This window comes from Lethenteron reissneri, chromosome 45, assembly GCF_015708825.2.
Source record: "Lethenteron reissneri isolate LAM-NWPU_2019-01 chromosome 45, ASM1570882v1, whole genome shotgun sequence".
In the NCBI taxonomy this organism is placed as follows: Eukaryota; Metazoa; Chordata; class Hyperoartia; order Petromyzontiformes; family Petromyzontidae; genus Lethenteron; species Lethenteron reissneri.
This window is the reverse complement of record NC_083823.1, coordinates 3839703-3863289: the sequence shown is the minus strand read 5'-3', so window position 1 is coordinate 3863289 and position 23587 is coordinate 3839703. Positions and strand designations below refer to the sequence as shown.

Below are 23587 nucleotides of genomic sequence, written 5' to 3'. Positions count from 1 at the left end.
AACAATAATCATAAACACAACTCATCATCGTCATTAATTGGCTGGAAACATTTTTAAAATATTTATATGAGCACAATGCAGCGGCAGCAGCAGAAGGAAGATCCAAAGTTAAGAAGGAAGATCCTTCTGCATAAAAGTCCTGGGACTGAGTGTGGCTTTCGTGAATAAATTGGGAAAAAAAGTTGAAACGCGAGGGGGGTTTGGTGGGGGGGGGGGGGGTTTGGTGGGGGGGGCTTGGTGGGGGGGGGTTTGGTGGGGGGGGGTTGTGGGGGGGGGTTTGGTGGGGGGAGGATAGGTGGGGGGATGGGTGGGGGGATGTGTGGGGGGATGGGTGGGGAGATGAGGAGATGGGTGGGGGGATGGGCGTGCGATCAAGTTTGCGAATAAACGTCTGGTGATGGTGGTGGGGGAACACGCGGGGGGGGGGGGGGGTGGGCGGTTTGGTGTCGCCTTGATGGGCCAATGGCTGTCCGACACTCTGTACATATGCACACTCACACACGCAGACCACGCGCGCGCGTGTGTGTGTATTGTGCCACTGCTGGCTGCGTGTGAAGCTTACAGAGAACCGACTGGACAGTATCTACACAGGTTCGCATCCCGAGGTTGTGGAGGTTGCCTCTTGTTGGGCGAGAGACGGCGGAGGCGGCTGGTGAGTCGATTCAGAAGGAACCGCGCAGTCAAAACGTGCTTGCTATAAAGGTGGTCCGTGTTTGTGTGTTGTCGTGATGTATCAATAGGTGCTCGCGAACAGACATCCTTCTAATAATGTCCGACAATGTTGTACAGAATAACCTTTTGTACTGCACATCTTGCTAATAGGTGCTCGCTAACAGTTTAGTTCCGATAGCCTGCAATGCCGAACAGATCACCTTTGTAATCACATCCGATTAGCACGGTTGGGCTACGTACGGTACGAAATAAATTCAACATACAACATCGTGCGAATTTTGTGCTCCGTAACAATAATTTGCTACCATGGCTTCAAAGGCTCCACAGATGTCTTTATCCACAGCGTCAATTATCCGTAAAGCTGTATAGATTATGACTTGATTATTGTTCTATTGGCATTTGACAGCGAGTTTGTTTGACGAATGTGGAATTTTAAATGTGCAAAGAATAAACGATTACTGCTTAACGAGTAAGATCGGTGCAGCCGATCGTGTAAGCGAGACCCACTTAATGCTTAACACTTATCCACATTGCAATACGCGTGTTATATACTATTTTGTTCCTATTGAACTCGTGTGTGTTTTAACAATAATTCATCGGCCATGATCCATCCACTGTTGGATCACGACCTCTTCCCAATTGCGTTGTCGTGTCACCAAGAGTTGGTGGGTTTTTTGTTGTTTCGCCATACTTCACCACTCCGGTCTGTTTCGGGTTTGTTCAAGTATCGTCGTCACGAGTCTCCGATGTTAGTCGTGACCGCCTTACGAGCGCAAGGGAACCTAATCGCAATTGTGTGAGCAACATTATTCAACTGAAGTGGTTCCTATTCTTAGGTTTTTTCGGTAAAGTCACGTAGGTAAAAGATCAAAATTAATGAATGTTTTACCTACGTGACTTTACCGAAAAACCTAAGAATATGAATCCTTGCAGTCACGAAAGCTTCAAATCTAGAATGAAGTGGTTCCCCCATTCGGGAGCGTCATCGTTTCGAATCGTGGAATTACTTCCACGTTGGATGTTACGGAAAGTCCGTGGGCATCGGGGGGGGAACGACACGGGGCGTGGCGGTGGCTAGGAGATGTTAACTACCTCGCCGAGTATACAGGAGGTCGTGGGTTCAATCCCAACCCTGACGCCTGCCTGTATATTTGCGTGTTCTCCGGGTTTTCCCGACACACTTAGAGTCCACGTGCGTTTGGAGTATGTGGCTGCTGTACATTTCCACGCGATGGGGCCACTTCGTTGAGCAATCATTGGTGGCCAGTTCGCTTATGAAAACTATCTAATTTCGCTCGGTGGCCCTTTACCTGGTGAAACGAAAAAAATAGTTTTCTAGTTTAGATGCTGAAAGGGATCGTGATGCCCGGTCCGGTGGTGGAGACTCACGACGGAATGGCAGGCAAAGGAGGGAAACTCGCCCGCAAGAACGTACACGGTGGAGATGGAGCGGCGAAATCGGCCCCGGTGCACCGACGTAGATGTATAGTTGCGTGGCGAGACTGTTGTAAGAGATGGTGACATCCAGCAGTGGCTCGAGCACGACAGCTGCTGCTGCTGATAATGGTCACGGCATTGACACGATCCTTCCCTTCCCCAACACGCCATTTAAACAGAGCGTGGTGAAATATGGTCAATTTAACCCTGATCGGCGTGTGGGAGGGCCTTCATCCAGCAGTGGATTGACAATATCGGCTGTTCGCGCTACGGTACCGTACGCCAGACCTATTTGGAGCTCGGGACAGGCGTAATGGGATTTGTCGACACCCGCAGAGGCTGGATGAAAGGAAGTCTGCACGTCCACCGCCAGTGTGTATTGAGACTTTTTGTTGGGTACCCAGTCAAGGATTCCAGCCCCTCTCAACGAGTATCGCTTAACAAATGCTAATTGCCAAGGACAATGTGTTGCCCGTCGGGACGCGCTGGCTTGTTGGGGCACGTGGAGTTTGCGAGCACCTCTTAAAGGCACCCCACCAGGTACAACGTACGCATGAGCTTGGTGGTGGTGGTGGTGGTGGAGCGGTTAGCACGCTGCGCTATGAACCCGGCGACCCGAGTTCGAATCTCGCTCACGGAGCAACACCAGTGACGATTATCTGAACCGGTCCTGGGTCTCCCCTAGGTCGACTCGGCCTGAAATGAGTACCTGGTGCGGTGTGTAAACATCGCCACTGAGGAGACAAAGGCGGTCGGGCGTGGTGCTGGCCACCCACCCCCTCGTGTGCCGTTCCGGCCTTCATAGGTGCTCACTAACAGCACTTGCCCCTACAATCTATTAAGGCTATAGGGGGATCTTTGTCTTTGGTGTGACAAAGACGGCCGTGCAGGGTGCTGGCCACTCACTCACCCCCTCGTGTGCCGTGCCGGCCTTCATAGGTGCTCACTAACAGCACTTGCCCCTACAATCTGTTAAGGCTATACGGGGGATCTTTGTCTTTGGTGGTGTGACAAAGGCGGCCGTGCAGGGTGCTGGCCACTCACTCACTCACCCACCCCGTCGTGTGCCGTGCCGGCCTTCATAGGTGCTCACTAACAGCACTTGCCCCTACAATCTATTAAGACAATACAGGGGATCTTTGTCTTTGGTGGTGTGACAAAGGCGGCCGTGCAGGGTGCTGGCCACTCACTCACTCACCCACCCCGTCGTGTGCCTTGCCGGCCTTCATAGGTGCCACTCGGCACTTGCCCTCAACAGTCGGCTAAGGCTATACGGGTGATCTTTGTCTTTTGGTGGTTTGGGGAGCGGTGGTGTAGCGGTTAGCGCGCTGCGCTACGAACCCGGCGTCCCGAGTTCGATTCCCGCTCATGGCCAACAGCGGTGATGATTTTATAAAACACGTTGTGGACCTCCCCTAGGTCGACTCGGCCTCAAATGAGTGGTGTGGTGTAAAAAAAAAAAACGCTATTGGGGAGACGAAGGCGGTCGGGCATGTTGCTGGCCGGCCACCCACCCCCTCGTGTACCGTTCCGATCTTCATAGGTGCTCGCGAACAGCACTTGCCACTACAGTCTGTTAAGGCTACACGGGGAACCTTTGTCTCTGATGTGACCATCGATTCCACTTGCTATTTACCGACGTTTAGATCGCACTGCAATCACAGCAGCAGGTAATATCAATTTTAGGCTGAGTCTACCTAGTGGAGGCCCAGGACCTCATTCCAGATAATCATCGCCGGCGTTCAGATGCGCTTCTACGGCCGTCTGGAACGCTCTTCCTTATGCTATTCGGAAGCCACTGGAGCTATGCACTCTCTTTAAATCTCGATAGAAACCCCATTTCTTTAGAATCGCTGTTTGTGTTCCGTTTGTTCGTCCAGCCCACGGACCTCCCGATCCGCACGGTCGGCTACGCGCGCTGCCAAACAAGTTCAACACATTTCGATTTAAAGCTTTCGTGACTGCAGGGATTCATCTTCTTGGTTCTTTCGGTAAAGTCACGTAGAAGGGAAGTAATAAAATAATAGAAATAAAAGTTAATTCTCACGACGTTTCACATTTTTTTTGCTGTGGTTTTCACACCTGATGATTGCTTGTGTTGCATTCGAAACGTCGTGAGAATTTTATTGTTTTATGTTTATTATTTTATTATTTCCCTTCTACGTGACTTTACCGAAAGAACCAAGTGATTTGTTTACCTTTGCGATACAGTCTTTGTATTGTTGTTGTTACGTTCTGACCAGCCCCTTCTGGATGGACCTCTATGAAAAAGAGCTTTAATAATATTTCGATTTAAAGCTTTCGTGACTGCAGGGATTCATCTTCTTAGTTCTTTCGGTAAAGTCACGTAGAAGGGAAGTAATAAAATAATAAAAATAAAACATAATAAAATAATTCTCACGACGTTTCGGCTACAACGCAAGCAGCCGTCTTCAGGTTACTTCCCTTCTACGTGACTTTACCGAAAGAACCAAGAAGAAATTCAACACACACACCACGTGGAGCGTGCGCACACGCCGTCGAGCAGCGCTGTTAACCTCGTTGCGATGAAGCACTCATTCCGGCAGGTGGCAGCACCCCGTCACTGCTCGATTGATGCTCACAAACATTGGGGATTGTTACCACCACCACCACCACTATTCTCATCATCATCATCAGATTGGTGGCGAGACACGCAGCCGATACAGAGAACTACCCCCCTCCGCGCCCCCCAACGTTCTATTATAATCGAGCTGTAGTATACATCTATGATTACATTTCAATTTCAAGCTTTCGTGACTGCATGGATTCATCTTCTTGGTTCTTTCGGTAAAGTCACGTAGAATGGGAAAAAACATAATAAAATAATTATTTTATTATGTAGATTTGTATTATTATTTTTTTATTTCCATTCTACGTGACTTTACCGAAAGAACCAAGAATATATATAATTAAATAACACGATCTATTTCGGTACCGTTCCTATGAATGGACGCGTTGATTCTCTCCATTAGACGTCTTGCATACTACTCAGCATCGAGTTTGATGTCGCATTCCACGGTGGCTTGCGTGGCTCTGCCGTGTCGCTCGCTGCTTTTTCCTGGTTTGCGGGTAGGTTTGAGCGTGAGATGTCCCCTTGATTGAGCGTAGCCGCCCTGAATGTACCCCCCCCCCCCCATGTGCTTGGAAGCAGGCACCCTGTAGTTAGGATGGGTACAGCGGTCGTGCGCCACGCGGGTTGTGAGCTGTGTAGCTGTTGAGCTTGCTGTAAGCCGTCCCGTTGCTATCACCTCGTGTATTGGCACTTCAGGTCGAACACGAGTATTAAAGGTCGTTGAATTGCCAAGATAGTGCTGTGCGTACCACGGTGGTGTGGGTGTGTGGGTGCGTTGCGTGGGGAGCGGTGGCGCAGCGGTTAGCGCGCTGCGTTACGAACCCAGCAGAGAGATTCTAGTTCAATCCCCCTTCACGGCCAACATCGGTGACGAATATCTGAACCGATCCTGGGTCTCTCCGTAGAGTCAACTTGTGCGAACAGCACCAGTGGGGAGACAAAGGCGGTTGGGCCTGCGGTCCAATAGTCTGCGGCTAGAGCGGTGGGTGGGGGGGGATCTTTTCCGTCGTTGTATAGTTTGTGTCTGCATGGTAATTCCACTGCTGGATGAAGTCCCGAGTCAATGACGGCTCTGTACTTCACCACGCTGGCCAGAACTGGTTCGGAGACGTTGGCGTACTGCGTGGGAGACGGACGCGCCGGCAGGGGATGAGAATGTGTCTGTGTGTGTGTGTTGGTTCCTCTCTCTCTGTGTGTGTGGGTGGGTGGCTGTGTGCGTGTGTAAAGTGGAGTGTCTGTGAGAGAGACGGACAAGCAAGATGGCAAGATAGAGAAAGGGTGGTGGGTTATGTGTGTAGAGGAGTGTGCGTGCGTGCGTGATACAGACACACATGACGGATGTGTGTATGTGTAGGTGACGTTGAGTGTCTGTGAGAGAGAAGAATGGACAAGTCGGAGAAAGTGGGGGGGGGGGGGGGGTATGTGAATGTGGGGAGCGGTGGCCCAGCGGTTAGCGCGCTGCGCTACGAAGCCGACGACCCGAATTCGATTCCCCGCTCACGGCCAACACCGGTGACGATTATCTGAACAGGTCATGGGCCTCCCCTAGGTCGACTCAGCCTCCAATGAGCAAAACACATCACCACTGGGGAGACAAAGGCGGCCGGGCGTGGTGCTGGCCACCCACCCCCTCGTTCACCGTTCGGGACTTAATAGGTGCTCGCTAATAGCACTTGCCCCATCCGTTTTAAGGCTATACGGGGGATCTTTGTCTTTGTTATGTGGAGGTGGGTACGTGTGTGTGTGAGAGAGATACAAACACACACACACAAAGGATATGGGTGTGTGAGTGGGTGGGGGTGTGTGTGTGTGTCAGTGGGTGGGTGTGTGTGTGAGCTAAACGAGGCTGGGCTTATGCGATCAGATGCTCGGTGTCTCTGCCGTGTCCGCTCGCCCGCCTCTCACTCCACTCTGAGACCTCCTCCGCAGAGCACCCAGAGAGAGAGAGACAGACCACCGCCACGCGTCGTGTCCCTTTAATTGACGCTCTTTTAGCCATTCACACCGCGGCTGCGTTCCGAGTAAGTACAGCTCACACGGCGCTAACACTATAATATACTTGCATTAGAGGCGATAATCCGATTACGCGTGAATTTTAATCGCTTTTTTTGTTTGGTCTGGAATCGTTTGCGCACGCTGTTCAGTCATTCGCAGCACTGATGAGGTCCGACCCCATTTCAGTAGATCGGCCGAAACTCGGCATCGCTTTTGAACGGATTTCCGCTGAAGACGTTCGATCTTCTTCGGCTTCAAATGGAGCTCTGCTCGAGCGCGGCACACGTTTCATTGTTGGGTGCTCGACATCGTAATGTCGCTGCGACCCTTTGAGTTGCACGGACATTTCGGCCGAGTGGCCCATGCGTGTTGGGTGATGTGTGGACGCATTGCGAATTGGCGATTCTCCCTCCGTTCGTGGCATTTTTGGAGCGTATCGAGCGGCACGCGCATGTCTGTGTTGTTGTTGTGTGTTCGCCTGCTTACTTTGTTACGCGTGTGATTTCATTGGGGCGAAATAATAATCTTGCACGGCACGGCGCGTGTAAGTAAAAAAAACTCAACAAATGTACGTCGTTTTTTTCGGATTATAAGACGCACTTTCCACCCACCCCACCTGTCATTCTAAAGCAAAGTTTCTGGATGCGTCTTATAATCGGGTAGGTCGCGTGTAATACATGCTGTGGTGCAGTTCGATTCGCGCTCACGGTTAACATCTGGTGACGATTATCTGAACCGGTCCTGGGCCTCCCCTAGGCCGACTCGGCCTTAAATGAGTGACCCGGTGCGGGGTGTAAACATCGCCACTGGGAAGACAAAGGCGGCCGGGCGTGGTGTTGGTCTACCCAACCCCCTCGTGTGCCGTGACGGCCTTCATAGGTGCTCGCTAACAGCACTTGCCCCGACAGTCTGTGAAGGCATCTTCGTCTTGTTATATGCATGCGAGTTGTGTGAAACGGATTTGTAGAAGTGCGCATCGGGCATCGGGCGCGAGTTTTGGCTTCGTCTCGTTCTCCTTGGAGCGACTTGGAATTCGAAGGGGGGAGTTCAGCGATCGTGTTGTGCGTGAACGGACCATGAACGGTTTCTAAATGTACGCTGCTCGCCGGTTTTCAGAATGTTGTGCCCCTGTAGACTGCTGCGGTGTCTACAATCCGCCAATAAAGGCATAACGTCGTTCGTGGGTTTGAAAGCTATAAAGTTGAATGGGTTTGTAGTGGATGGCTTCGTTTATAGCTGTTGCGAGTGTGTCTGCATGTCTGTCGTGTGTGTGGGGGGGGGGGGTGGGAGTGGTGGCGCAGTGGTTAGCGCAACGCGTGACTAAAAAAAAAAACCCGACGTTCGATTCCCGCTCACGACCAAGTGGCAGACGCGGAAATATCTCAACCTGCCCCGCGCCTCCGCAGTGTTTACACGATTATCAAGTGTGCACCTTGGTGCGGTGGGGAGACAAAGGCGGCCGGGAGTGGGTGTCGACCCCCAACCCACCCCGCCGGTGCTTGCGTAACCGCACTTGCCTCCCAAAACAACGTTGTTGAAAGCGAAACGGGGAAGGGGGTCTTCATTTGCGCGTCGTCTTTTGTGTCTCGCGTGCAGGGTTCTCGGAACGGACGTGGAATCGGCGGCACCGGTTTATACGACGACGACGACCCCGAACCGGTTTTCTTTGTAGAACGCGCAAGTGGCTGGTGGCCGAGCGGACTTGCTCGTCTTACGACCCGAACCTAAGATAACAAGCGCAGAGCCGCGGAATTTCGGATCGAGCATGTGAACTTGTTTTTTTTCTTCCTTCCAATTCACATCGCGCAAGAAGATTCACATCGGCGGCGGCGGCAGCAGCATCAAGAGCAGCGCATCATCAAGAGCAGCGGCAGCATCAAGAGCAGCATCAAGAGCAGCGCAGCATCTTCTTACTCATCGCGAGCAATCGCAGAAGCCGCCAGATCACAGAGAGGAGTCGTCGGTGCTCGCACCACGCTTTGTGGACTTCTCCTCCTCGCGGTCAAAGCGCGAATCCGAGTGCGGTGGGGTTTCTTTTTGGTCGGGGTTTGGACCGGGGAACCGCAACCCAGACCCGTGATAGACCGGGACCAGACCCGTGCTAGACCGGGACCAGACCCGCACCGGAGCAGATCGGTGGAAATGAGTTCCCGCAGAGGTTTCGCCTCCTCCACCAGCGCGGTGAGCATGGCGAGCAAGTGCCTCGTGTGGGTCCTGCGCGCCTTGGTGCTTCAAGTGGTCTGCTGCAACGCGATCCGATGGCTGTAAGTACCAGCGCAAGTGCCCTATGTGTGGAGAGACAAAGGCGGCCGGGCGTGGTGTTTTTTTGATACCCACGCCACCCCCCGCTTCGTGTGCCGTTGTTTGCCGTCATAGGTCTTCGGTAACAGCACTTGCCCCAACAGTCTGGTCAGGCTATAGGAGTGGCGGGTTTCTTTGTCTGTTGTGTGTATTGTGTGTATTTAATGTTATATATGGTGTATTGTGTGTATATTGTGTTGTGTGTGTGTATAATTGGTGCATTGTGTTGTGGTGTGTGTATATAATGGTGTAGTGTATATTGTGTAGTGTGTGTGCATGGTGTAGTGTGTATTGTGTAGTGTGTGTGCATGGTGTAGTGTGTATTGTGTGTATAGTGTAGTGTTTGTGTGTAGTGTTTATTGTGGGTGTATATTGCGGAGTGTGTATTGCGGAGTGTGTGTGTGCATGGTGTAGTGTGTGTGCATGGTGTATATAATGTAGTGTGTGTGTGTGTATGGTGTATATTATGTAGTGTGTGTATTGTGTAGTGTCTGGTGTATTGTGAGTGTGTATTATGTAGTGTGTGTGTGCATGGTGTTGTGTGTATTATTACTCGCACGCGCATTTATTGCACCATCCTTTCGTCGCATACCGAGGGTGTCTGTGTGTTTGCGAGTCGAGCCTGTCTGCCAATCCACTGCTGGATGAGGTCCTAGCGGCACCACGCAGTGCGGATAGTGTCGGCGGACTTGACTATACTTCCGCACGTGGGTTCAGTGGCGTTTGGCGCAGGACGAAATGACAATCACCCATTGCTGCCCGCTGATGGGTTGTGTACACGGAATGTGTAAATTTGTGTTATGTTGATGCTGTATATGCGACATTAATAGGTGTTCGCTAACAGGTAGTTTGCCTTAAAACACCCGTGCTGATATGAGAAGTGTTTGGCGTTTCGTGTGTTTTTGTGTATGTGTGTGCGTGCATGTTGTTAAATAGACAGTATACACACATACTGTGTGTGTATATAATTATGTTTGCGTATATATGTGTGTGTGTGTGTTGTAAATTCCGTAGGTGCTCGCATTTAGCATTTGCCCAAACATTCGATTAATCTAATACGTGGGCATTTATTCGTCTTAGTATCTTTGTGTGTACGGCATATAAAGTGTGTGTGTGTATATATACACACTGCATTTAGTATGTATACATTATATTTGTCTAGGGTACATGTGTGAATATATGCGTGCATACTCAATGTACAGGATGTATTCCTATATGGTTTACGTGATTATGTGTGTATATTAACATACACGCGTGCGCATATCTGTGTATTTATTTATGTGTACGTGACGTGTGTACATTGTATGTGTACGTGACGTGTGTACATGGTATATGTGTGAGTGTGTGTATATATGCATGTACGATTTGTGTAGTGGTTAATGCGCGACGCTACAATCCCGACGGACCGAGTTCGATTCTCGCTCACGGCCAACACCAGCGACTGCTATCTAAATACAAGTCTCCGGGTCTCCCCTAGGTCAACTCGGCCTCAAATTTAACACCTGGTGCGGTGTGTATCTTGGGGATACAAAGGCGGTCGGGAGTGGTGTTGGACAACCCCCCACCACGGGGGATGGGGGGGGGGGTCTTTGTCTTGTGCGTTCTTGTGTGGGCAGCGTTGGTGCGATGCTTAGCGCTGAATGCCGGCAACCTCTGGTTCAATTTGACGTCCGCATTTGTTGCGCATCGAAAATCGAACTTGAATGATCATTGGGGGCCTTGATTTGGACATCGACTCTGCACTAAGCGAGTAGATTTCCCGATGCGGTGGTTTCGGAACTGGGGGATACAAAAGCGGGCCGGGTATAGTTGTTGGCCACACCACCGATTTAATAGGTGCTCGCTAACATCACCGGTTTGTACGGCTAAACGGGGAACGGAAGGGGGGAGTCTTTGTCCTTTCTGTGTCTGCATATACGCGCGTGATTGTTCTAAACGAACATCGGATTCTTGTGTTGGTGATCGTGTCTAAAGCGGCCTGTCCGTCTCGAGCACTCCGCTCCAAGCGCTTCTACAGTTTTCGTGGACCTGGGTTCAACTCCTGGCCACGACGATGGAGATCGGCACACGCGGTCAGGGTTTTGCACGATGTTTACGCGCGCATAGACTAGCTACCGTCGCGGCTATCCACGAATATTATCCAGGAATTTAAAACAATTCCGCACAACACCAGCCGAGCAATCGCGGCCAGCGGCGAGAATTTCTTTAAAAAAATTTCCCCGAATGAATCCAAAACGCTTCGAGGCATTGGCGCCGATCCGTAAACGTTTTGCGGAATAAACATTGGGGGGCGGTGAGCGAGTAGCAGCATCATTATTATTGCAGCAGCAGCAGCAACAACAACAACGGTGGACACGGAAGCACTACACACAACCTGTTGGTGTATCGTCAAGTGCATTCGTAGTAATAGCCATGCCACCCTCGCACAACAAAGACAAAGAACCCCCGTATAGCCTGAACAGACTGTTGGGGAAAGTGCCGTTAGCGAGCGCCGAATGAAGGTCAGCACGGCACACGAGGGGGGGGGGGGTGGCCAACACAACGCCCGGCCGCCTTTGTCTCCCCAGTGGCGATTGTTTTACACACCGCAACCAATTACTCATTTGAGGCCGAGTCGACCTAGGGGGGAAGCCCATGACCGGTTCGGATAATCGTCATTGCTGTTGGAATCGAACTCTGGTTCGCCGGGTTCGTAGCGCAGCGCGCTAACCGCAAAGACACAGCTCCCCACGCAGACACACACACACAGACGCGCACACACACGTGTGCATTCACTTCCTAATTTGCTTAATTGAGCCCCTCCCCCAGACGTCAGTCAGCCGATCGTGAAACTCTCACGTGTGAACCCCTCTGTGGCTGCGCTGATAAACGCGACCTTTGCATCGCGGGCGTTTTGAGCGCGATTACCCACAAGTGGCGCGGCCGCGGGTCTTAGCCCTGTCGTCTTCCCCCCCCACCCCACCCCCGCTCTTCCTCCTGGCTGATGTTGATGTAAAGCGACAAGAAGTCTCGTTTCACGTCGAGGCGGCTTGATGAGCCAGATGATTGCGTCGGGAGTAAACGGACTGGTGATGATGACAGTGCCTCCTTCGTATTCGTAACTCGGCCATTGAGTCTGGTTTTTTTCCATGTCTCCCCATGGTTGTCCGTTCTGGGTGGGTGACCACAGTCTCCGGGCACCGTTGGAGAGTTTATTTTTAATATCCCCCATCTGTGCATCATCGTCAACGTTGAAGCGCATCTGCTGATGCTGCTGCCAATAGCAATGCAGTGGCGATGTGGGTTTAGGGGTTGCCGACCCAGAAGCTTCGTCGCAGTAGAAGATTGAAGCCGAGGGGATGTTCTGCATCGGGGAATGGTCCCGTAACCACGTGGGGTGGTGAGTTCTTCTCGTCCACCATGGGGCAGCAGTGTTTGTGTGCACGCCGTCCGGATTGAGATATTTTACGTTCGTATTTTGTCGACGCTTCGTACCCCACCCCCAGCCTCCTCCCATAAACGACATTCTCTATCAAACAAATATACTACGTAGCTACCCCATTGGAACCTTTATTTGCCAGTAGAAAAACATGATAATTGGTTTTTTACCCTTTTATCTGGCAACAAAACTGACACCTTTTTTTTCCAAGGAGTCATGTTTGCATAGACCACAATACCTGCAGTCGGAATGCAAACAACAAAATACAACTCTGATAATGTATGCACTGTCCTTGTAGTTGATTGGTTCACACCCGAGACAGCTTTCCTTAGAGCCTAGTCTCACATGGTGTTGGACCAGATGACGTCAAGGACAGTGCATACATTATCAAAGTTACGTTTTTTTTGTTTGCATTCCGACTGCAGGTATTGTGGTCTATGCAAACATGACTCCTTGTAAAAAAAAGGTGTCAGTTTTGTTGCCAGATAAAAGGGTAAAAAAACAATTATCATACGTAGCTACCCTTTTTAAAAATACATATATGTATTATAAAAAGCTCTAACCATGGCCGGGTGTGTGTATATATATATTCGTGATCCTAAAGATAACGTGCTCTCGTTGGTGGTAGTGGCGGTGATGTTTGCCGACATCCTGGGGAGTGCCGACGAGACGGTTCTGCGCCGGGTTTTCTTGATGTTCGTAGACGATCGTTGGGCCTCGTGGGGGGTCACGGCGCGACACGGGTGGGGGTCACGGCGCGACACGGGTGGGGGGTCACGGCGCGACACGGGTGGGGGGTCACGGCGCCTGTGGTGTCGCTTTATTACTCTGAGGCTTAGGGGTTTCATGAGCGACTGGTGTTGTGGTTCCAAATGTTGGTTTCGGGGAATCCGACTCTAATCCAAGTGTGACTTTTGGTTACCCCTAATTCAAGTTTTTTCAACCTGCCAAGATCGATTTTTTTTTCGTGACCTCTTCCCCCCACCCCCCAAAATAGTTGGGATGTTATAACACCCCCCCCTCCCCCCCCAATTACGAGTTTTTGTGAGCTGACGTGTGAGTGTTTGACTCCAAGTTCGAGTTAGTTTGACCCCAACGGTTGGGTTTTTGTGACCCCCCCCCACCTCCCCACCGAGTCCGAGCTGTAACCACTGCAGGCGCGAGTGAATGAGAGGTGAATGCCCTACTGTGGCTAGTCCCAAGCTGCGAGCATTAGCGGCTACATGAGCTGATTTGCTGTCCCACGAGCCTCTTAATGAGCTGCTAATGAAATCAATATTTACAACGGGTGTTTATAAAGTATGCAGTTATGGCAGGTTACGTTCCAATAGTCGGCACTCCGCGCCAAAACACTTTTTTTACGCGTGTATATCGTGCACGCAAGAGTGTCGTAGCAGTCAAATTGCCGGAGCATATTCCGTGATGTGTATTTGGCACGTGCAACGTCAACATTACACAAGTCCACAGGTCTTTTCTGAAAATGTCCATCGCGAATCACCTGGTTTAAATTAAGGACACAAACGTTCCGATCGTTGGGTACACGCAGTCTTAGTCTGACTTTGCTAAACAAGTTCCTATGTGACCAACACACAGGTCCGATCTCAATTTGAGCTGGAGGTCACGTGTTTTTTCAGTTGTGTACCGTCCCCTAGGTCGACTCGGCCTCAAATGGCGAGGTATGTTAAAAAACACCGCCACCATGGAGACAAAGGCGGTCGGGCGTGGTGTTGGCCACCCACCTCCTCATGCGCCATTCAGGCCTTCATAGGTGCTCGCTAACAGCACTTGCCCCAACATTCTGTCTTTGTGTACACGTGCGCAATCATTCTAGTGTCTGGGGTGGGGGGAGAGGAGTCTTTTTCTTTCGTGTGCCATTGTGAAAATCAAGTTTCTTTTTTCTTAACGATCGTCTTAAATGGATGCGATGGTTTCTCATCCAGTCCACCGATGTGGTTGACGCAGTGCAGATTTCGCCGATACCGCCAGGATGTGCATGGATGGAGCATTTTATGGGCGACGTGCTTGATGGTTAGGTCTTCTCCACAGTCGCAGTTGGGCGATTCTTTGATCTTCCATTTATGAAACGTGCACGCGCATCTGCCGTGTCGTGTTCGAGCGCGGTTCAGCGTGGTCCATAGTCGTCGTGGAAGAGAGAATCTCGGTACTTCCACCGTCGGATCGTGAAGTGCACGCACCACGTGAAATCGCCCACCTGAGTTACATTCCCGGCCACGGCTACTATGGGTGGCGCCTGATTTCTAAATATGTCCCGCCATCACCCTCCCCCCTCTCGCCACCCACACTTTTACCAAACGGCGCTGGGCACGGCAGGGCGTTGGTGGTGGGGTAGGGCTTCATCCAGCAGTGGATTGACAACGGCGCTGTAAACGAGACGACGGTAATTCGCGTTGTCGCGAGTGACTGCTGCAATTTCTCTCCAACCCACCTCCACCCCACCCACCTCCATCTAAATCCGAACGTAGCCACCGCAGAGTCATTATCGCCAGCATGGTAATCATAGTCTCATCCCCGTGTAACGCGACCAGACGTGCGGCCTGTGACCATTGGCCACAACAAACGGACTTGGCTGCCCCCCCCCCTTCCCACCCGCTCGTATTCCCAGCCTCGCGAGCCAAGTGGTTGTTATCCCCCCCCCCCCCCCCCATTGTTCACTCGCATCGTCGTCATCCTCGTCATCGTCGTCGTCTCGTTTTTTGGGTGTTTAGCACTCATGTGAAGTCGTTGACACGCCAATGCGTTGTGTATGCTATGTATGACCCATAATATGTTTTTTTTGGGTTAGATCGCTTAAATTTTAATGTGTCGTTAAACCCGCCGCCACCACCAGAACGTGCCAATTCGTTACTAGTACAGCACTAGTGTGTAGTGTATTGTGTAGTGTATAGTGTAGTGTACTAGTACAGCACACCGGTGTGTTGGAGAGCAAATCCACTACATTTACAATCGGAGTACGTTTCGCCAGTAATTACAACTAGCATCACCAGGCGACAGCCAGATTTGTGAAAACCTCCTCCCGTCCTCCTATGTATGACCCATTGTGTATACTATGTACTGCTTGTATCGAAATCGGCTCGAGCCTCCCCGTAAATCACGTGACTCCCATGTGGCCACACCCACTCAAGAATTTCTCCTCTCTGGGTGCCGCCCACTGTGAAAACAGACTCTGCTCCGTGCAGCTGCGCCGAGGCGAAGTTTATCTTTGTTCATTTCCCTCCAACTTTCCATTATTTCTCTTCTCTATTCCCATCCGCGTTCCTTCTTCTCTTCCCATATGTGTTTGTATTATGTTTTGTTGTAACGTCGTGACCCGCCCCTGACTGACTGGACATCCGTAAATAAGAGCTTTACAGCTCGTCGGATTCCTCCCCAGTATAAATACATATTCTGATTCTGTTGCCCTTTCCGTGGTGTGGCCACGGCTACGGAGTTGCAGGCGTATTCGTTGAGATTGTTGTATTGTATATGAACATGCACACTACATTTCGATTTAAAGCTTTCGTGACTGCAGGGATTCATCTTCTTGGTTCTTTCGGTAAAGTCACGTAGAAAAAAAAATAAAGCATAATAAAATAATTCTAGTAGGGTGGGTAGAATAATACATAGTGTAATATTACATAAATATGCTAAAATCCCTCTTGAAATGCAAATTATTTTGTCAAGGCACTCTTCCTCCTCCCTCCCAGCTTAAATAGACGCTCCAAGCCCAGGACGTGTCATTCAGACTCTGTCTTGTCGACAGACCTGTTCTTCACCTGAGGACGGCTGCTTGCGTTGTGGCCGAAACGTCGTGAGAATTATTTTATTATGTTTTAATTGTATTATTTTATTATTTCCATTCTACGTGACTTACCGAAAGAACCAAGAAGATGCACACTACATGTGTACACAAGGCCGTCCATGGGGGGGGGGGGTGCGGAGCCAGGGGTAACCCCCCCCTGCGTGCCCCCCGCCCCCCCGTCCCGACACCTTCAAACTAAACCGGAGAAGTATTACTTCTGACGTCGAAACGCTCCTGGAACCTGCCCACCTAGGTTCACTCGGCCTGAAATAATTAGCGGGTGGGGTGGTGTGTAACCGATACGACTGCGTAGACCAGGGCGGCCGGGTGTGTCTATAAAGGTGCTCTCTTTGACAGCACTTGGCCCCGGGCTGCTCTAAGCACCGGAGTTAAATCCCCCCCCCCCCTAACGCTGACAACACCAGGGTGACGATTCTCTGAACCGGTCCCTGGGACTCTCCTAGTTCCGTTCGCCCTCGAACGATTCCTGTACCCGGTGCGATGTGTAAGCATCATCACGCGGTGCGATGTGTAGGCATCACCACGTGGTGCGATGTGTAGGCATCCCTCCCCCCCCTCGTATGCCGTGCCGGTCTTCATAGGTGCTCGCTAACAGCACTTGCCCCGACCGTCTGTTAGGGCTGTATGGGGGATCTTTGTCTGTGTAATCAATCTTAGCATTATGTTCTAATTGTATAAGTGCTGGAAAATGACCCAAAGCTAAAAAAATAACGAAAGTTTACACACACACACTAATAATAACAGCAAATTGTTTATCCTGTAGGGCTCAGGATAAACATGCGGAACTGTACAAGCTATTTCCTATTTTTGCATTTGCAAAAAATAATAAGTCGAAAATGTATTTGCTTTTGTTAGTTTAAGGCTAATTAAATCTATAAACACCAGGGTCTTGGGCTCTGCTGGCAGATGCGACACGCTGAGGTCCATTTGGAATACATTGTTGGAGGCCTTCATCCAGCAGCGGATTGAGCACGTGCTGCAAAGGGTATTATCCATAATTAGCATTTTACAAATGTCTAATTATCACGAAACTATATTCGTAAAACGTACCATTGATAGAAATTCGAGTCATCCATTCTCTATCCGCTGCTGAATGGAGGCCTCGCCGCACGAGAGCCAACAGGCGATGGACACGGACACTTATCAACGATCCATTCTCTATCCGCCGCTGGATGGTCATCCTGATCACGTTGGAACCGATTCTTGATGAGACATGCACGCGTGGCTATATCGTCGTCGTCATCACGACTAGTCTCCTGCCGCTTGTTTTACCGAGGGAAGCTTCGCGGGCTCTCAGAACTTTTCCGCGATGGGGTGTTTAGTTTGTTGTCCTTCCCCCCGCACCTCCGATTAGCTACGTACGGTGTGAAAGAAGTTTGACATACACACGTGTATAAGCTGTATACCGACTGGGTAATGTAGTATCGTGGTCCTTTGGCACCGTGGTTTGAATACAAAGACAAAGATCCCCCGTATGGCCTTTAACAGACTGTTGGGGCAAGTGCTGTTAGGGTGCTCCTAATGAAGGTCGGCACGGGGGGAGTGGGTGGCCAGCACCACGCTCGGTCACTTTCATCTCCTCGGTGTCCACAGTGTTTGCACACCGCACCAGGTACTCGTCTGAGGCCGAGGTCGACATAGGGCATGCCCAGTACCGGTTCAGATATTTGCCACTCTAATTGGTCGCGAGTGGGGAATCTAACTCGGTTCGACGGGTTTTCTGTAGCTCGGCACGCAAACCGTTGCACTACCGCTCCCCCCACGCAGACACACGCTCTGTAATATTCCACCACCGTCTAATATCCCCTGCCTCTCTCGCACGTCGTCGTCAGCAGCTGTGGACCAAATGATCGGCCGCTGTGCACCGTCGCTATCCCTCGCAACAGCACGCTCCGTCTCGCTCGCGATCTCGCAACTCCATCTCCGCACCGGTGCTCCCGGATGTTGCTCCCCCCCCCCCCCCCCCCCCCCCCCCCCCCGGGGCTCGTGCCATCGGGGCGATTTACCGTGGTGGCGCGCCGCTCCGCGTCATCACTCGGTGTCGCCGCTCAGACTTTAGCGCTGTCTGCATCGTGGTGTCTCGTATTGGTCATGAGTGCTGTGTCATGTCATTATTTTTCAAAAGTTTACTGCATCATGAATTTTCCTATTTTAACTTGACCTTTTTGACCTCCCCTCCCTCTAACCCCTTCCACCCCTCTCTCTCTCTCCCCCTCCATCTCACCGTCTCTCCCCCTACGCCGCTCCGTGGCGGTTTCCAGCTGGGCGACTTTCGCGATCTCGCTCGCTTTCGCAATAACCGGCGGCCACCTCCCTCTCCACTCCCGTAATGTTCCGCGTGATCCTGTACCTCTCAACATTTCAACGTTGCCCTCTTCCCCCCCCTCCCCGTGCCAACCACCCCAGGGCGATATCACGGGTGCCCGTGGAGCAGGTGTGGAACCACACGGGGCTGTGCCGGGGGCTGGGCGGCTTCGTGGGCGAGCAGACGCAGCTGTGCCGGCGCCAGCTGGACGTGGCGCCCGTGCTGGCGCAGGCGGCACGCGACACGCTGCGCGCCTGCACCAAGGCCTTCGCCGACATGCGCTGGAACTGCTCCACCGCCGAGCGGGCACCCAATTTCTCTCCCGACCTCGAGAGGGGTGAGTGTGTGGGCACGCGGGCGGACAGGCAGGCCTGTGAGCAGCTGGGTGGGTGAGCGTGTGAATGGGCGGGGCTGGGTGGGTGAGCGTGTGAACGGGCGGGGCTGGGTGGGTGAGCGTGTGAACGGGCGGGGCTGGGTGGGTTGGGTGGGTGACCGTGTGAACAGGCGGGGCTGGGTGGCTGGGTGGGTGTGCATGTGAACGAGCGGATGGGTGGGTGGGTGGGTTGGTGAGTGTGTGAGCGAGCGGGGGTGAGTGGGTGGGTTGGTGAGCGTGTGAACGAGCGGTTGGGTGAGTGGCTGGGTGGGTGAGCGTGTGAACGAGCGGGTGTAACAATGATTGAGGTTTGTAACGCGTCGCGCTAACCGCACTACGCTACCGCCCCTCCCCCCCCCCTACCACAGGCACGCGTGAGTCGGCCTTCGTGTACGCGCTGTCCGCGGCGGCCGCGAGCCACGGGGTGGCGCGGGCCTGCGCCGCCGGCGACCTCGCCTCGTGCTCCTGCGCCCCCACGCCGGCCGAGGCCCCATCGGCCGACTTCCGCTGGGGAGGCTGCGGCGACAACCTGCGGCATGGCCTGGCGGTGGGAGGTCGCTTTGCCGACGCGCCCATGCGCGCCAAGAAGTCTGCGCGTGGCCAGGTGTCGCGGCTCATGAACCTGCACAACAACGAGGTCGGCCGGCAGGTAACCACGCGGCGGGGGCGGTGGGGGAGGGGGGGCGGGTAGGTTGGTGGTGACGACGCCGGAGGTGCGGCGTGGGCGCCGCGCTGGCGAAGATGTTGACTACCTCGCCGGGTACGCAGGAGGTCGTGGGTTCGATCCCGACCCGGACGCCTGCTGCTGTATATTTGGAGTTTGTGTGTCGCTCTCTCCCAGTGTTCACGTCGATTTTTCTCCAGGTCCTCTGGTGTTTTTTTCCCCCCCGGCCATATTTAGAATCGGCGTGCGTTTCAGAGTATTTGGCTACTGATATAAATGTCCACGTGATAAGCCACTTGGTGGAGTTGTCATTTGTGGCCAGATCGCTTCTGAAAAAAAAGAGCCGTTCAGCTCTTTGGGCTTTACCTGGTAAAATAAAAAAAAATAGTTTTAGTTTAGAAACGTGGAGGTAGCTCGGGTGTAACATGGAGATCCCGTGTCACCTGCCGATTCGACCAACGGGCGGTACATTTCTCGGCGAGAAATCAAAGCTGGGGGGGGGGGGGGGGGCTTTGATTTGGTCGTGGCGCCGCCACGGAAGCGCGCGTGTGTGTGTGTGCGTGCCGAACCTTCAAGCATCGACGTGAGCGACACCCAAACAAAACCGAGCAAAGCCTCGTCTCCCCTCTGGGGTCAGCCCTAGCTGGCGAGAATCCTGAATCGCTCCTTCGCCCCCCGCCCCCCCCATCCGTCTCCTCAAGGCCCTCCTCAGCTCGGTGGAAACCAAGTGCAAGTGCCACGGCATCTCGGGCTCGTGCTCGGTGAAGACCTGCTGGAAGGGCACGCGCGACCTCGCCGCCATCGCCGCCGAGCTGAAGTCGCGCTACCTCTCGGCGAGCAAGGTGACCCACCGGCACGTGGGCACGCGCCACCAGCTGGTGCCGCGCGACATGGACATCCGGCCGGTGCGCGACGACGAGCTGGTGTACACCGTGGGCTCGCCCGACTACTGCGCCGTCAACGAGCGGCTCGGGTCGCCCGGCACGCAGGACAGGTGCGTGTGTGTGTGTGTACGCTGTGTGTGTAGTGTGTGTACGCTGTGTGTGTAGTGTGTGTACGCTGTGTGTGTAGTGTGTGTACGCTGTGTGTGTGTGCGTACGTGTAGCGGTTAGCGCGCTGCGCTATGAACCCGGCGACATGAGTTCGATTCCCGCTCACGGCCAACACCAGTGACGATTATCTGAACCAGTCCTGGGCCTCCCCTAGGTCGACTCGGCCTCAAATGAGTACCTGGTGCAGTGTGTAAACATTGCCACTAGGGAGACAAAGGCGGTCGGGCGTGGTGCTGGCCACACACCCCCTCGTGTACCGTTCCGGCCTTCATAGGTGCTTGCAGTCTGTTAAGGCTATATGGGGGATCTTTGATCTTTGTTGTGTGTGTGTGTGTGCACGCTGTGTGTGTGTGTGCACGCGTGCGGTAGTGTGGTGGGTTAGCGCGCTGCGCCACGAACCCGGCGACGCGGGTTCGATTCTCGCTCGCGGCCAGCACTGGTGACGATTATCTGAACTGGTCCTGGGCCTCCCCTAGGTCGACTCAGCCTTAAATTACTGCCTGGTGCGATGTGTAAACATCGCCAGTGGGGAGACTAAGGTGGCCGGGCGTGGTGTTGGCCACCCACCCCCTCGTGTGCCGTGCCGGCCATCATAGGTGCTCGCTAACAGCACTTTCCCCAACAGTCTGTTAAGGCTACACGGGGGATCTTTTTCTTTTTTTGTGTGTTCTTGTGCGTGGCCTTAGTGGCGAATGGCGGGGTCTTGTTGTTGTTGTACTGTGTGTGTGTGTACGTGTGCATGCACGCATTGTGTGTGTGTGTACGTGTACGTGTGCATGCACGCATTGTCTGTGTGTGTGTGTGTGTACGTGTGCATGCACGCATTGTGTGTGTGTGTGTGTACGTGTACGTGTGCATGCACGCATTGTGTGTGTGCGTGTGTACGTGTGCATGCACGCATTGTGTGCGTGTGTACGTGTGCATGCACGCATTGTGTGCGTGTGTACGTGTGCATGCACGCATTGTGTGCGTGTGTACGTGTGCATGCACGCATTGTGTGCGTGTGTACGTGTGCATGCACGCATTGTGTGCGTGTGTACGTGTGCATGCACGCATTGTGTGCGTGTGTACGTGTGCATGCACGCATTGTGTGCGTGTGTACGTGTGCATGCACGCATTGTGTGCGTGTGTGCGTACGGTAGGAGAGAAGTTCAACGTACGTACAGCGCCTTCGGCCTCGTCTCTGGTGGCTTTCCTCATTTGTCTCTGCCTGCCCCCCCCCGCCCCCCTCAGGCAGTGCAATAAGACATCATCCGGGAGCGACAGCTGCGACCTCATGTGCTGCGGCCGCGGGTACAACCCGTACTCGGAGACGCTTGTGGAGCGCTGCCACTGCAAGTACCACTGGTGCTGCTACGTCACCTGCAAGAAGTGCGAGCGCACCGTGGAGCGATACGTGTGCAAGTAGTTCCGGCTCGCGTCAAAGGCGACGGTGGCGTAATCACGCCGCGCGTCACAACGTCGCGTTCTCGTGAACTCTTTGCCGACCCGTGGGCAACACAAAAACGGTATCGCTGCGCCGGTGAGGAGGCCGGGCGGGGGTGGAACTTTGCGGAAGGAACTACTTTAACAATGAAATGTTTTGAGGTACGGGAGAGGAGAAAAGCAAAAAAAAACGGGACTTATGTTGTAAGTTTGTTCCGGCTGAATAATACAAGAAGATGCAAGACAATAATCGGGCGAAAGAAAATTCTTAAACGAATCGCACCGCCCCCCAACGGAAAAATGGCACTCGCGACAAAAAACTAAATTCGAAAAGTTACGCGTCTGTGTTTGAGATTTATAAAATGTACACTTCACCAACATCGAGGCCCTAAGCAGAAAGCACGGATTAGTAGCGGTCAACAGAAACAAATCCAGACGTGGCTTTACTCACGCGTGCACATCGCGGACAAACAGCCGTTACTACTCTGGAGATTTTGCCCTCTCTAAGTTTCATTTATTTCGAGGCGCGCATCTATCGCAAGCTCTACGACGCCGGAACGTACGTGTGCCTTTTCGTTAAGAACAAAACGAAACTAAATCCGCTTTTGAGATTTCCATCGGAAGCCTTGCCGATGTAAAAACAACAGCAAATGAAAAACCTCCCGAGAGAGAGAGAGGAAAAAAAAGCGGTGCCCTTCTCGCACACCTGCCTCCTGGTGCAAGAAGCTTACAGAAGAAATTCAGCCAGAGAGAGAGTAGGAGGGGAAGAAAAACAAAGAGAGAGAATCATCCGGAAGTTTTGGCGAAAAACAAGGTTTTTTTGCCGTCTGAATCTCGAAGAAAAACGGAGCGGCTGGGAAGACCTCGGTGATACCACGCGGCAAAGATCTTAGCCGGGGGAGGTGGGTGGGGGGGTTGGAACTCGAGGAAGAGGCTGCCGGCAAGATTTGGCAGCCCCAAAATCGGTGTCTGTCTTTCCGGGAAGTTATCCGCCAGAAATCTTCCCACCAAGACCGTTCTTCGTGCCTCCCAACTCGGTCTCTTGGAGAGGATAAAATGTTCTTGTTGTTTTTTTTTCCCTCCTCCTCCAAGTAAATTTGTTTATATATACATGTAAAGTCCACGAAATCCAGAAAACACTCCTTTTAAGATGAATGTCGTCCGTTTAAAAGTCCAAGTTGCGTGTCCGCAAGGCAAGGGCACTTCCCTGTCCGTTGCCATGGCCCCTGCCGCCCCACAGTACAGTTTAACAATTATTGATTATAATTAATAGCACGGTAATTATGTTTTATAATATTCGTAATAATGCAAGGAACAAACGTACGAGGCCGACTCCTCTCGTCCTGCCAGTATTGCATTTGAACTTAGCCTGGTTTGTTCCTGGGCAGGATTAACGGAACTTAATACCACATTTTATATATATAAGTGTATGTATACACGTACCATTTATGTATATGTGTATGTATGTGCGCAACGGTGCGGATGCCCCATATGTATTGCCACACAGTGTGTGTGTAAATATATGCGGAAAT

General features: G+C 52.3%; 1 protein-coding gene across 2 annotated transcripts; it reads left to right on the top strand.

Annotated features, from left to right (window-relative positions):
- Positions 1 to 524: 524 nt before the first annotated feature.
- On the top strand, positions 525 to 22728 carry WNT11 (Wnt family member 11). 2 transcript variants are annotated; one of them, XM_061570361.1, is made up of 6 exons: positions 525 to 652; positions 8294 to 8961; positions 18643 to 18878; positions 19283 to 19563; positions 20280 to 20572; positions 21864 to 22728. In XM_061570361.1, exons 2-6 carry the CDS (start codon positions 8840 to 8842, stop codon positions 22036 to 22038), a joined length of 1107 nt encoding a protein of 368 aa, XP_061426345.1. In that variant the 5' UTR covers positions 525 to 652; positions 8294 to 8839; the 3' UTR covers positions 22039 to 22728. The 2 variants fall into 2 exon arrangements, with proteins under 2 accessions (XP_061426345.1, XP_061426344.1); XM_061570360.1 differs by lacking the exon at positions 525 to 652 and adding an exon at positions 6562 to 6723.
- The last annotated feature ends 859 nt before the right edge of the window (positions 22729 to 23587 follow it).

Coding starts and splice junctions, on each gene's coding strand:
- WNT11 (XM_061570361.1), top strand. CDS start 8,840: ATGAGTTCCCGCAGAGGTTTCGCCTCCTCCACCAGCGCGGTGAGCATG. Junction 18,879..19,282: donor CTCTCCCGACCTCGAGAGGG/GTGAGTGTGTGG, acceptor CCCCTACCACAG/GCACGCGTGAGTCGGCCTTC. Junction 19,564..20,279: donor ACAACGAGGTCGGCCGGCAG/GTAACCACGCGG, acceptor CGTCTCCTCAAG/GCCCTCCTCAGCTCGGTGGA.